At 45.8% G+C, this 12,541-nt stretch overlaps 1 protein-coding gene across 2 annotated transcripts in view; it reads left to right on the top strand.

Annotated features, from left to right (window-relative positions):
* Window positions 1–12,541, top strand: part of Dgcr2 (DiGeorge syndrome critical region gene 2) — a 51,374-nt gene that overhangs the window by 28,740 nt on the left and 10,093 nt on the right. The window contains exons 3-6 of one of the 2 annotated variants that reach the window (NM_001109750.1): window positions 3,463–3,585; window positions 4,419–4,629; window positions 5,655–5,731; window positions 6,061–6,237. In NM_001109750.1, coding sequence (NP_001103220.1) covers window positions 3,463–3,585; window positions 4,419–4,629; window positions 5,655–5,731; window positions 6,061–6,237 — 588 coding nt within the window. Of the gene's footprint in view, window positions 1–3,462; window positions 3,586–4,409; window positions 4,630–5,654; window positions 5,732–6,060; window positions 6,238–12,541 lie in introns of both variants that reach the window. The other variant, NM_010048.3, reaches the window with a different exon arrangement.

The raw sequence follows: 12,541 nt of genomic DNA, 5'->3' as shown, positions 1-12,541 counted from the left end.
CATATTACAGAGTGAGACTATCTCAAGCAATAGAAACATTTTCCCCAAGGAAGATGGCAGGTGACACTCAGGCACAGTCCTTAAAGAGTCATAGGCCCTCTGTAAACACTCGAAAACAGGGCAGTTAGATGGAGAAGCCTAGAGAAACACTCTCTCCTTGCTGGGTTTCAGCCACCCTACAGAGCAGAAGAGTTCTGTTGTGATGGTTTGGCCACCCAAGAGCTAAGTGTCATGGTACTACAGGATAAAACCTGTTAAGTAGAATCCTGTGAGACTGTGGGAAAGAAACCTTTAAAATCAGATCTGCACAGTGCTCAGCCAGCTGAAAGCCTTTGGTGGGAACCAAGTATACATGAGAATTTGCACAGATTCCAAGAAGCACACAGGACACTGGCAAGAGCTGCTTAGAAATATGGGCAACATTCGCATGCAGCACCTGAAGAAAATCACAGGGATTTGGCCTCCCATTTGAGACTTCACTATCATGCAGAAGAAAGCTGGGAGGGAAGAACAGTTGCAGAAAATGGATTGCAGAAGAGTAGGAAGAAGCCTGAGAAGGAAGGCAAGAGGCTAGAGGGGATTCACAACCAGCCCAGTAGGTTTCCAGGGTCTGTCTCTACCCTGTACGCTCCCTCTTTATGTAATACCCAGTCTCTAGGAGACCAGTCCTGGGCTCTTTTCTCTCCCTCTCCCTCCTCTTCCCCTTCCCCTCCCCCTCCCCCATTTCTCCTCTTACTCTTTGCTTTTGCTAGAACACAGTCTGGCTGGATTCACAAGGCCTTGTGTCTTGGCTTCCTGAGATGGGACTGTTCTCTCAGTGTATTTTCTCCTCGTGTCAGTCTACCTTTGCTAACCTCCCTCCTGCTCCCCCCGAGGAGCTTCTTGCCGCCACGGTTTCTGCTTCTGCTGTCTCCTCTGCTTTGCGTCATCCCAGTCCTGATCACCAGGCTTGCTGTGTGTGTTGGGGGTGGGGGCATTCTTTTTACTTTTCTTTCCCCTCATGTCCACAGTGACATAAATATACTGTATTAACAGTGTCTCGAATTAGCATTTAAGAGATGATTATTTGGGGAGGAGTTGTTGCTCGTGTGTGTGTGTGTGTGTGTGTGTGTGTGTGTGTGTGTGTGTGTAGGGTTTGTATGTAGGTTTTTTCAGAAGGTGATGACTTTGTAGTTGACTGTTTTCATAGAGGGTTTATCCTGTGTTCTGACTGTTGTCCCAGGTAGATTCTGCCAATGGAGCTTCATACTCTGAACACCAGAATAGCAAAAGCAATACTTCAGCTCCTATTACACCTACTTTTTCCTCAAGAAAGGTGACACAATAAAAGTTTAACCAGTAATCTAATTCTTGGTTCCAACCCCAAACACAAGTAGAATGAAGGTTCACAAAATGGCTCAGCAAGTAAGTAAATGCTTGCCACTAATCTGACAGCCTGAGTTTAATCCCCAGACCCCAGGGATAAAGAAAGAACTGAATCCTGAAGGCTGTCCTCTAACCTACACACAATAAAACTTTCAAAGAAAACACAAATGCCCTCACGACACATGTCATTTAAAATGCACAATCCTTGAATCAAATCTCCCAGTGACAGTGACTTAGATGAATTTCCAAATAACTTGAAAGTATGATGAAACTCTTCAAGAAACTAAAGAGTGAATTCAAGGAGACAAAGATGAGTGAGACAGGGAAGTCAGTGCAGAATGAAAATAGAGCAAAAAGAGCAATACTGAAAAAGCAACTGAAATGATAACAGGAAATATAAGTTTAGGAAGGCAGATGGCAAGCACACTGGAAAGCCGCACTGGTAGAGTGGACCACGGGCAAGCGGGACGTCAGGACTGAAAGACAAGGGAAAGACGTGGTGCATCACTCAAGAACACTAGTCAGATCTTAAACACATACAAACGGCACGTGCAAGGAACACTGAGAAAGCCACGTCTACAAACTGTGGGCATGGCCGGAGAGGAAGGCCATGCCAGAAGCATAGAAAATATTTTTAGTACAAACAACAGAAAATGTCCCAAGTCTAGGAAAGGTGAACTCCATCCAAGTACAAAAGATAGAATAAGGAGATGTGGCCTTGTTGGAGCAGGCATGATGCTGGGGGAATGCTTTGAAGTTTGAAAAGCTCACTCCTTCCTGGTTAGCTTTTTCCTCTTTGTTTCTGGCTTGTATTTCAAGATCTGAGCTCTTATCTACTACTCCAGCACCATGCCTACTTGCCTGCCTGCTGCCATGCTCCCTGCCATGATGATCATGAGTGGACTCTTAACCATCTGAAACTGTAAGCCCCAGATTAAATGCTTTCTTTTACAAGTTGCCTTGGTCATGGCGTCTTATCACCGCAGTAGAAAAGTAAGCAGACATCCCTACCCCCTTTTCCCTCTTTTTTTTTCTATGTGAAGATGGAGCTCACGGTGCCATGCTCACTGCCCATGCTGGACTGCCACTGACCTCATCCCAGGGCTTTTAAGGATTTGCATAGAAAAAACAGGAGACTTAAGAGAGACGATGTAATAATGGTTGATACATTTTAACTTTTAAACTTTAAATATTTTACATTAAATATTGTTTCATAATGAGAGGCTTATATTCTACTAAGGAAAAATAATGTAGAGCCCAGGATATTAACAGAATTGGGTATCTAGAGAGAAGCAGCCTGTTAGAGATAGAGTCGGGGAAGCACTCGTAGGTCATCCCTTGCCGCTTCTTCAGTCTCAGGCCAGCCAGAGGCTGGTTTGATCTTTCTGTCTGAGGGCAGCCATGCATACCTACTGTCCTACTGTTTGGCTTCATCTTGTCCTCATATAGATGGAGTGAGAATGGGGTGGGCCTAGGAAGTCATATTGACTCTGGTGTCACCTCACTTCGTTTAGTCACTCTTCTTTGTGGGTGGAAAGAAATGACCTGAAAATTGTTTAGATCATTCTGTGTAAAGCTAGAATGTTCCTCCCATCTTCATTCTCCTATTTATACTTTCAACCATGCTTTGAGATCTTTTGCACACCAGGACCTGTGCTAGGTGCTTTGTACCCTGAGGCACTGGCCTGAAGGTTAACAGCTTCGGGATCTACAGGCCAGTGCACAGACAGGTGTGTGGTAGAAGACTGCGTGCGGTAGGTTTCCCCTGCACACTAACAGGAGGTTCCCAGGCTGGGGAAGGCAAGCCTGGACCTTAGGAAGCGTTGCTTCTCTGGGTACCCTGAGAGATTCAGGCAGCGCTGAGGATCGGGAAGCAGGAATGGCTGACTCAGGGCTATGTAAAGAGTGCCTGTAAAGGACAAAACCTATTCATAATGGCAAGAAAATAGAAGGTATGCTTCACCAGAAACAAGAACAGATGTGACTTCTGATGTTACTCCCCCCAGGCCTTCCAACACTGAGCTCAGTGCCGGCAAACCACCAAGTTGTATCTTGGCTGCTGCTAATGAGCTCATGGCATACTTCCTTTGCTTTCAGAAGTGACTGGAGAGGCCCGTCCTTATGGGAAGGAAACTGTGGATCTGCGGCAGGGGCGAGCCAGAGGAGGTGACCCCACACACTTCCACACAGTGAACGTGGCTCAGCCTGTACGCTTCAGCAGTAAGTTGCAGACCTGCCCTAAGGCAATGCCCACTAAAGTGTTTGTTAGCCCACCTTGAGTTTGCTGCCTCACTCAGCTCTGGAAGATGCTAAGAGGACACGAATGAGGCTGCGCGTTGGCCTGCCAAGGGTATCCAGCTCCCAAGTGGTAAAGGAGACTTGGTGCCCACGTTAGCCACCCTGCAGGTTCCCAACACACCTCACAGCTTCTACCCTTGCATGGAGCTGTAGTTGTTGGTCTAAGCAGATGTGAGAAACTTGCATTAAACGCTGCCCCATCCCTACCCTCAGAAGTGTGTCCTGTGTATACTGAGCCGTACTGTCTCTTCCAGGAGGCTCCTAGTCCCCGTGCATTCAACTGTGTTTACCTAAGGCATGAACAGTGAGTGCGTAGTGCTATCCAGCTTGCCATCCTCACATACAGTATTGTGTCAACATGCCTCTGATGTGGTCCTGTGTCTTTGTTAATAAGTCAGTCACACATACTTCAAACCTAAACATGAGGATTGGGTTGGTGAGATGGCTGTTCCAGGAACCTTGGGTTTGATTACAAGCATCCACATGGTACCTCACAACCATCTGTAACTTCTAACTCCAGGACCAGGGGTCTGGCACCCTCTTCTGGCCTCTGCAGGCATGGCATACACATGGTATACAGATCCATGTAGGTAAAACACCCACATTCATAAGATGTAAATAAAAAAACACAAGCCCTAGTTCTCCAAGGTGATTCTGAAGTGTAACTGTTGTTGACACAGCACATGTAATTGCACTTCTGAAATCATGATCCTAATTTGGGGGACAACTCCCCTTCCGTTCTTCATGCTTCCTAGGGAAATGCCCAAGTGGGTGGCACCACTATGAAGGCACAGCCAGCTGCTACCGGGTCTACCTCAGTGGAGAGAACTACTGGGATGCTGCACAGACCTGTCAGCGTGTGAATGGCTCACTTGCTACCTTCTCCACTGACCAGGAGCTGCGCTTCGTCCTAGCCCAGGAATGGGACCAGCCAGAGCGGAGCTTCGGCTGGAAAGACCAGCGCAAGTGAGTCCTGGGGTTCAGAGTCTATTCACTGCTGAGCACTCACTGGCAGACCACACTTGAGGAAGGCAGTCCCCATCAGTAGGAACAGGTAGAGTTTGGCATCAAGATGGAAGTTGGGGACTTATGAAAGGAGGAGGACAGGGCCCTGTTGATTTCCCTGTGAATACAGCCACACTTGGTGGCTGTGGCTAGAGTATGCTAGCCTGCATCGTAAGGGGCCGCTCCATGTGGGGCTCTGGGCATAAGAAGGGCACACAGGCAGGTGGGAGTGCCTTCTGAGAAAGGGAGGACTCTCACCTCTGCTTCCCTTTCAGAAACCTTAGGCTTCCAAGTGCATGTGGATAGCACACTGATAGGCTCAGGGCATTGGCAGGCATATCTCAGGCCACCTGCCCAGAGCCTGCCTTCTGAGCTCTAGGCCCTGCTCATCTAGAGGAGACAGAAAAGTGGAAGCCAACTTAAAGGCTCAGTATTTGAGGGGCTCGTGTTTAGGGAAGAGGAATGTTCCAGAGTCCTCACTGTGCTCCTTCCGAAAGCTGTACCATGTGCTCTCTCCATGCTGGAGGGGTGGAAGCTTGAAAGGGTAGCCAGGTGTCTCCCCTTCTCTAGAAGGAAGCACAGTCCTTTGGGTCCAAACAATGGTGAGTGTTCACTGCCAGGCACCTGCTGCCTCCTGACAGTGGCATAGCTGTCATTCTGACCATGGTGTCAGAATAACAGGATCATGGTGACCTAAGAGGCAAGTGGCCAGAGGGCCATTTCAAGATAAACTTCAGTTATGTCATGTATGGCAAACCAGCTCCTTATGGGGCTGAGCCAGTAGAGTTAAAAGCTCAATTCTAGTGTACCCCCGAAGGGAGAACTCGTTGTGGTGCGGGAGTAGAGTACTTGCTTTGCAAACTTGAACCCCTGGGACCAGGAAAAGGCAAACGTCCTCAGTCCTCTAAATTACGTACATGTGTACACATGAGGTCATCAGTGGCTGTTTACCTAGGTACTAAGGCTTTTCCTTATGTCTTCTGCAGGCTCTGGGTTGGTTATCAGTATGTCATTACTGGCCGGAACCATTCCTTAGAAGGTCGCTGGGAAGTGGCATTCAAAGGTAAGTATTGTGGGTGTTAAGTTTAAAACAGGGAACTGCCCTGATTCAGAAGATACTGTTGGAGTCTCCCTGCCTCCTTTCACCTAGTGGGACAAGGCACATGGAAGTGGGGAGGAGTTACAGAGAAGGCCCCCTGGGCCAGCATGCTGCCTTGTGGTCAGGTCCTGTGTTTCCGGGGCCTTCTCTAGAGCTGCAGCAGCCTCTAACTTTTGGTAGTCCTCCAGCCCTGTGATTGGTGTCCTATTGACACTAGGACCTCCTGGAGGACTGTTTGTGACAATCTGCTAAAGTCTTGGCATGTCTGGCCTCACCTTTAGTCTCCCTTACAGGCTCCCCAGAAGTGTTCCTGCCCCCAGATCCCATCTTCGCCTCTGCCATGTCTGAGAATGACAACGTGTTCTGCGCCCAGCTCCAGTGTTTCCACTTTCCTACCCTGAGGCACCATGACCTCCACAGCTGGCACGCCGAGAGCTGCTCTGAGAAGTCTTCGTTTCTGTGTAAAAGAAGTGAGTCAGCCTCCAGTAGGCGCCAACCTCATGGTGCTTTGAAGCACCCACCTTACCTCTAGCTCTGTGGCCCAGGCAGCCATAGAGGAGTTCTTGACCCCTGGTTCCCTTTCCCCTGCTAGGGGAAATTCTTGCTTTATGGCTTCAGTGTTTTCAAGACATTGAGTGAGAACAATGACCTGGGGACTTGAAAAGCCTGTGGCACCTCTGCATTGTCTAGGGCCTTAGTAACTGTTGAGCTGGGTTAGTAACTTAGTTCCTCTTGGCTGCCTGCTTTGAGTGAATTCTCTTCCCTAGCATACAGGATTGGGAGTCTCCCCAGCCCTTTGCCAACACAGCCACCCAAGTATTACATCAAGGGCTCAATTTACAGTATAGACACAACAAGCAAAGCTAGGACTGCCCCTCCTCCAGCCAGTCCTCTGGGAAGTGCTGAGGAGCAAGATTGGCCTTGACAGATGCTGATACATGGTTCAAGTTAGGTGCGTCCTCAGCTGTGTTGATATTCCCTCCCTGCCCCACTTTGTCACAGGGCCTATTTCGACCCTTGGTCTCTGTTAGTTTGTGTCAGCACCACACTCCAAGAAAATGTCAGGTCAGGCTGGCCCTCCATATCTGGTGTGTATTCCTCTCTCTCTCTGCCTCTTGCTCTTCTGGGCCTTCTCTTCTTTTTTTTTTTTTTTTTTTTTTTTCATTTTTTTTTTTATTAGGTATTTAGCTCATTTACATTTCCAATGCTATACCAAAAGTCCCCCTTACCCACCCACCCCCACTCCCCTACCCACCCACTCCCCCCCTTTGGCCCTGGCGTTCCCCTGTACCGGGGCACACAAAGTCTGCATGTCCAATGGGCCTCTCTTTGGGCCTTCTCTTCTATACCAATTTTAGGGTTTGGGGCTTTTTTTTTACTAGTTCTTGTAGTGTGGGATTCTCTTACATGTCTGTACATATAGTTTTGTGAATTTAGAATCTTACTCCTAGATTTCTTTACCTCCTCTTGCTGAGGTCTCCACTGCTGTGTTGATTAGGAGTACGGAGCATGTGTTAGTGGGTCAGCACCAAGCTTAATGATTTCTTCAGGGTTTTGAACGTGTCCTGGGGAGTAAAGCAATTGCTTTTCTGCTCCTGCTTGTCCAGGAGCATTCACGCCATAAGCGTACACTGTGTGACTGTGTGTGGCTGTGTGTGGCTGTGTGTGGCTGTGTGTGACTGGAGGGCCTCTCTAGTTTCTGGAATTATGTGGGGTTTCTTTCCTTAGTCTTACCACTTGGTTCATTTTTTGTTAGACTTTGTTTTGATCCAAGGTTTCTCTGTGTTGCCTGTGCTGATCTTGAGCATCCGGGCACAAGCTACTGTTTCAGCCTCCTGAGTAACTGGGCCCTCAGGCTCTTGCCATCCTAGCTGACGTCTAACCACCCTTGTGGGTTTGTGTAGCTTACGTTGCTGAATTTTCATTTGCTGAAACTGAATTTCACATTTTTTTATAACTCCTAAAAGTGAGCCGGCGCTGGTCCATTCCTGTTCTGTACTCTCCTTGGCTCATACTTCTGTTGTTTTCTAAGTGAAGTTCAAGTTTATTATTACAACTTTTTCTTCATAATTCAGATTGTAAACTGTGAAGAAAATTAGCTTTCCACAATAAATAAGTCAATGACTGGCACTAAACAGTATCCCCAAGGACCATGACATGGCTCGGCAGGTAGAGGTGCTTGCTGCTGAATCTGACAACCTGAGTGCAGTACCCAGGACCCACTTGGTATTAGAGATCCACCTTCCCCAAGTTGTCCTTTTTTTTTTTTAATTAATTAATTTATTTATTTATTTATTATATGTAAGTACACTGTAGCTGTCTCCAGACACACCAGAAGAGGGCATCAGATTTCGTCACAGATGGTTATGAGCCACCATGTGGTTGCTGGGATTTGAACTCAGGACCTTTGGAAGAGCAGTCGGCGCTCTTAACTGCTGAGCCATCTCACCAACCCCCAAGCTGTCTTTTGACCTGCACACCTGTACCATGGCACATACACACCCACCACACACACACAAACAAATAAATGTAATTTGAAATTTTTAAAAAGATCTTCAGATAAAAATGAAAAAATCAAATAGAGATCCAGTTATCAAAATGAAATTACTAAACATATTAAAGTTAACAGTAATTTGTGTAGAGCATATAAAGAATCACATTCTGCTGAGCCTGTTGGCACAGACTATCAGTCCCGACACTAGGAAGGCTGAGGCAGGCAGGTCTCTTGAGTTCTAGGCCAGCCAGGGCTACACTGTGAGACATTGTCTCAAAACAACAACAAAACATTTTGCCTTTATTGGAACGGCATTACGTTTTTTAATATACCAATTTGTAGCCAAGTTGTTTATTTTTAATGAATGGCGATATAGTGCCGGCCCAGGGAGTCTTTTCTTCTTAAAAAGTGCAAGTAATCAAGAGGCAGCCAGAGACTGCAGCTTAGCTCCAAAAGTACTTGCAAATAAACAAAGGAAAAAAAACAAAAACCCAAAAACCCTTGGGCTGGGGAGATAGGGGTGGCCAGCCAGAGAGAGCTGAAATGGGAGCACTTGCAGGCCACGGCTGTGTGCAACTCCATCTTTCCCTCAGCTGTTTTTTTATATTTTTTCTTTTCCTTTTTAAAACATTTTTATCATAAAAAGTATGGACTATAGCCAGGTGGTCGTAGCACACGCCTTTAATCCCAGCACTGGGAGGCAGAGTCAGGCGGATCTTCAGGTTCAAGGACAGCCTGGTCTACAGTGTGAGACAGGACAGCCAGGGCTACACAGAGAAACCCTGTCTTGAAAAAACAAAACAATCTGAGTGGTATCTATCGAGCTATTTACATATTATTAAAACCCATCAAATCTTATATAATTGACTAATATGCAAAATATCAGGATACAAAAAGAACTAAACACACTTCATATTTAATTTATATAAGCTGAAAATTCTCAGTCTGAAGTAAAGCACAATGGTTTGTCTTCTCCATCAACTTACCAATGTATTCATTACACATTCCTTTACTGTTCACACCAGATTCAAATCTCAATACCAACCATCCAGACATACCAGGTCTTTAGGAAGATTGTTTCTTCTGTTTCCCTAACCTTAATGACTATGAAGTCAATTTTATGACATGACACGAGGTTGTGATGGCATGCTGGGTCCAGTCTCAGTGTGGAAGCCTGCATTGATGCTCTAAAGCCCCATGTGATAACTGGGCTCCAGCCTGTCGCTGCTCATTTCTCTGGCCTTAGCCTTACATCTACAGCTCTGTTCAAATGCAGGCAATGCCAAAGTGCAGGCAATGCCAAAGTCCCTGAAAATGGCTCAGGACAGTATTCCTATAGAGAGGACATCTGACCAGTTGGGAGTTCTGAATTATTTCATCTTTAACTTCAAGATAGGTTGTGTCAAATCAAACTCCAGAAGAAAAAATGATTTCACATGGCTGAAGACAAAGCTCATTGGTTAAGACCATGTACAACGCACAGCTGGCCATGTTAGGGAAGTCATAGCCACCTGTAACTCAGCTCCAGAGAATCAAGTGCCCTTTCCTGACTTCCATAGGCACACCCCCACATGAACATGCACATGTAATTAAAGTTAGGTTTTTGTTAAAGTTTCAGGTCCTAAGAATCTCTTTGAATGTCAATGGAAAGATTCTTTTTGTGAGCACACATGTGTGCACATATGCACATATGTGGAGATCTGAGGACAACTGTCAGAAGTGCATTGGTTTTCTTTTTCTACCATGTGGTTTCTGGAGATTGAATTCAGGTCATCATCAGCTTAGAAGACAAATGTCTTCCCTAAGATTTTTTTCTTTTCTAAATAAAGTTGACTCCAGTATCCTGTTGAATCCGGCCTGAACTTTGAGTGCCTTAGCAGTTGGCATGAATTCTTTTTTTTCTTTTTTTTTTTTTTTTTTTTTTTTTGGTTTTTTGAGACAGGGTTTCTCTGTATAGCCCTGGCTGCCCTGGAACTCACTCTGTAGACCAGGCTGGCCTCGAACTCAGAAATCCACCTGCCTCTGCCTCCCGAGTGCTGGGATTAAAGGCGTGCACCACCACGCCCGGCTAGTTGGCATGCATTTTTACAGGGTTCCTCCTGCTCCATCTCTCAGCAGTTGTTGAATACAGGAATCCTGTCCTGTGATGAGAATGTGCTCACACAGCTCCCAGCTACCCTTGCACCTCTGGGACAGTGCGGTGGCTCCTCCACTTTGTGGTACAGCACTCATAAAAGCCCATTCTCCTACATGTCTTGAGTTTTAGAATGTAGCTAAAATAAGAACAGCCTGTATAAGCTTGGAGCATTAAAAGACTCAGCTATTATTCCAGCAGTCTAGTCGTTTTTTCTAGTGTAGTCAGATGAGATTTAACAAAGACAGAGCAATGGTCTTCAAGTTCTACCCTTTAGTGCTTAAAGATCACATAACCCTTTCTGTTGGATGGAGATCTTCAGATGTACCATGGAGGCATGGCCACTTTATTTATTTATTTAGTATATAGACTTAAATTAGTTCATCACCCTCCTTTGAGTTTTGAGCACCTACTTTTGCTGAGTCCTCAGCAGCAACACAGAAGAGACAATGAAATGTGGTTGTTTCCAGCTCTTCCTGTGCCTGCTGCCTCCATCTGTTGTGTTGGTTGAAGCCAAGGCTTCACAGCAGGAGATGAGAGCTCTCTGACCATCCAAAGCTAGGCTACCCTCAGGATAGGGAGTGGAAAGCTGAAGCAGCATCAGCAGCAAGAGAAGAACAGGTTGATCACTTTCACCACCCAGGCTGCAGTTCGCTTTTCTGTCAGCATTTATATTAATTTTATTATGTAAATTGGGAAGCAGTTCCATTCCATTCTTTAAATCTGTATATGTTGAAGATAATCTTGTCTTTGAGTGGTTGATACACAAGACCTTATAGGACCACCTGCACTGGGCAGGTCACCTTATACCTTATTAGGTATAATTTTAGACTTAGGGGAAAGTTGCAAGGAGTGTAAATGCATCCTTGTGCCCTTTATGAGACATGTCTGTGTGTGTCTTACCAAATTGAGAACAAAGACACTCTTACATAAGCATAGTACATTTTTCAACCTCAGGACATTTCATTTGACTGTAATACCACACCATCATGAGCACTGGTCCAGTTTTGTCCATGGTTCCAACACTGTCCTTTTAGAGCTCATGCTTTCCAGTCTCTGAATCCAGGCCAGAATCACACATGGCAGCTTCCTACCATGTCCTCTTGGTGATCTTGCTTCCCATTGCTGCATCAGGCGTGCTCAAGAACCTCTTAAAGCGTGGTTCACTTCACTCTGCCTTCCACTTCGCAGAGTCCGCTTGGTCTTCCCATTTGTTGACTGATTTTCCCAATCTAGTGCTTGGAATGAGCATGGCCATCGTAGGCTCATCTATCCGAATGCTCAGTCACCAGGAGTGGCACTGTTTAAAGAATTAGAAGGATCAGGAGGTTTGACCTTGTTGGTAGAAGTATGTCTCTAGAGGTGAGCTTTGAGGTTTCAAAAACTGAGGCCAGGCTCCTGTCTGTCTGTCTGTCTGTCTGTCTGTCTGTGCCTTGCCCTATCATGGATCAGGATGCAGCTCTGTGCTCCTGCTCTAGTGCCATGTGTGCTGCCATAATGGTAATAGACTAAGCTCCGAAACTGTAAGCAAGACCCCAGTTAAATGTTTTCTTTCGTAAGAGTTGCCTTAAGCCGGGCGTGGTGGCGCATGCCTCTAATCCCAGCAATTGGGAGGCAGAGGCAGGCGGATTTCTGAGTTCAAAGCCAGCCTGGTCTACAAAGTGAGTTCCAGGACAGCCAGGGCTATACAGAGAAAACCTGTTTCAGGGGGGAAAAAAAAAAAGAGTTACCTTAATAATATATATAAAGAAGTTATTTTTTAAAAAAAATTTTTTTTAGGCCTATAGCTACATTTATCACAAGGTAGCTATGGGACCTAACACATTTGTAGATAATGTCAGAAGTTTGGATGTTCCTGTTAGATTTTCAGTATTTTTACTATAATGTACCTGTTTGTGAATTTTTTGTCTTTAATCCTATTTGGAGTTTGTCGCATATTGAATGTAGGGTTTTGTTTTTTACTGGATTGGAGAGGTTTTCAGGCATCATTTTTTAAACTATTTTTCTGCTTGGTTTCTCCTCTTGGTGCTTGCATCTGACATGTTGATGCTCAACCTTTCTGGGATGTGCAATGGAACCCATCGTTCTCAGGATTCTGCCTCTGCCCCTTGTTCTCCTCTCACTGTGGTAGCAGAGAGTGTTCTCT

The sequence above is a fragment of the Mus musculus genome, chromosome 16 (genome assembly GCF_000001635.26).
Source record: "Mus musculus strain C57BL/6J chromosome 16, GRCm38.p6 C57BL/6J".
NCBI lineage: Eukaryota > Metazoa > Chordata > Mammalia > Rodentia > Muridae > Mus > Mus musculus.
Note: the sequence above shows the minus strand (reverse complement) of the source record. Positions and strands in the feature narration are given on the sequence as shown.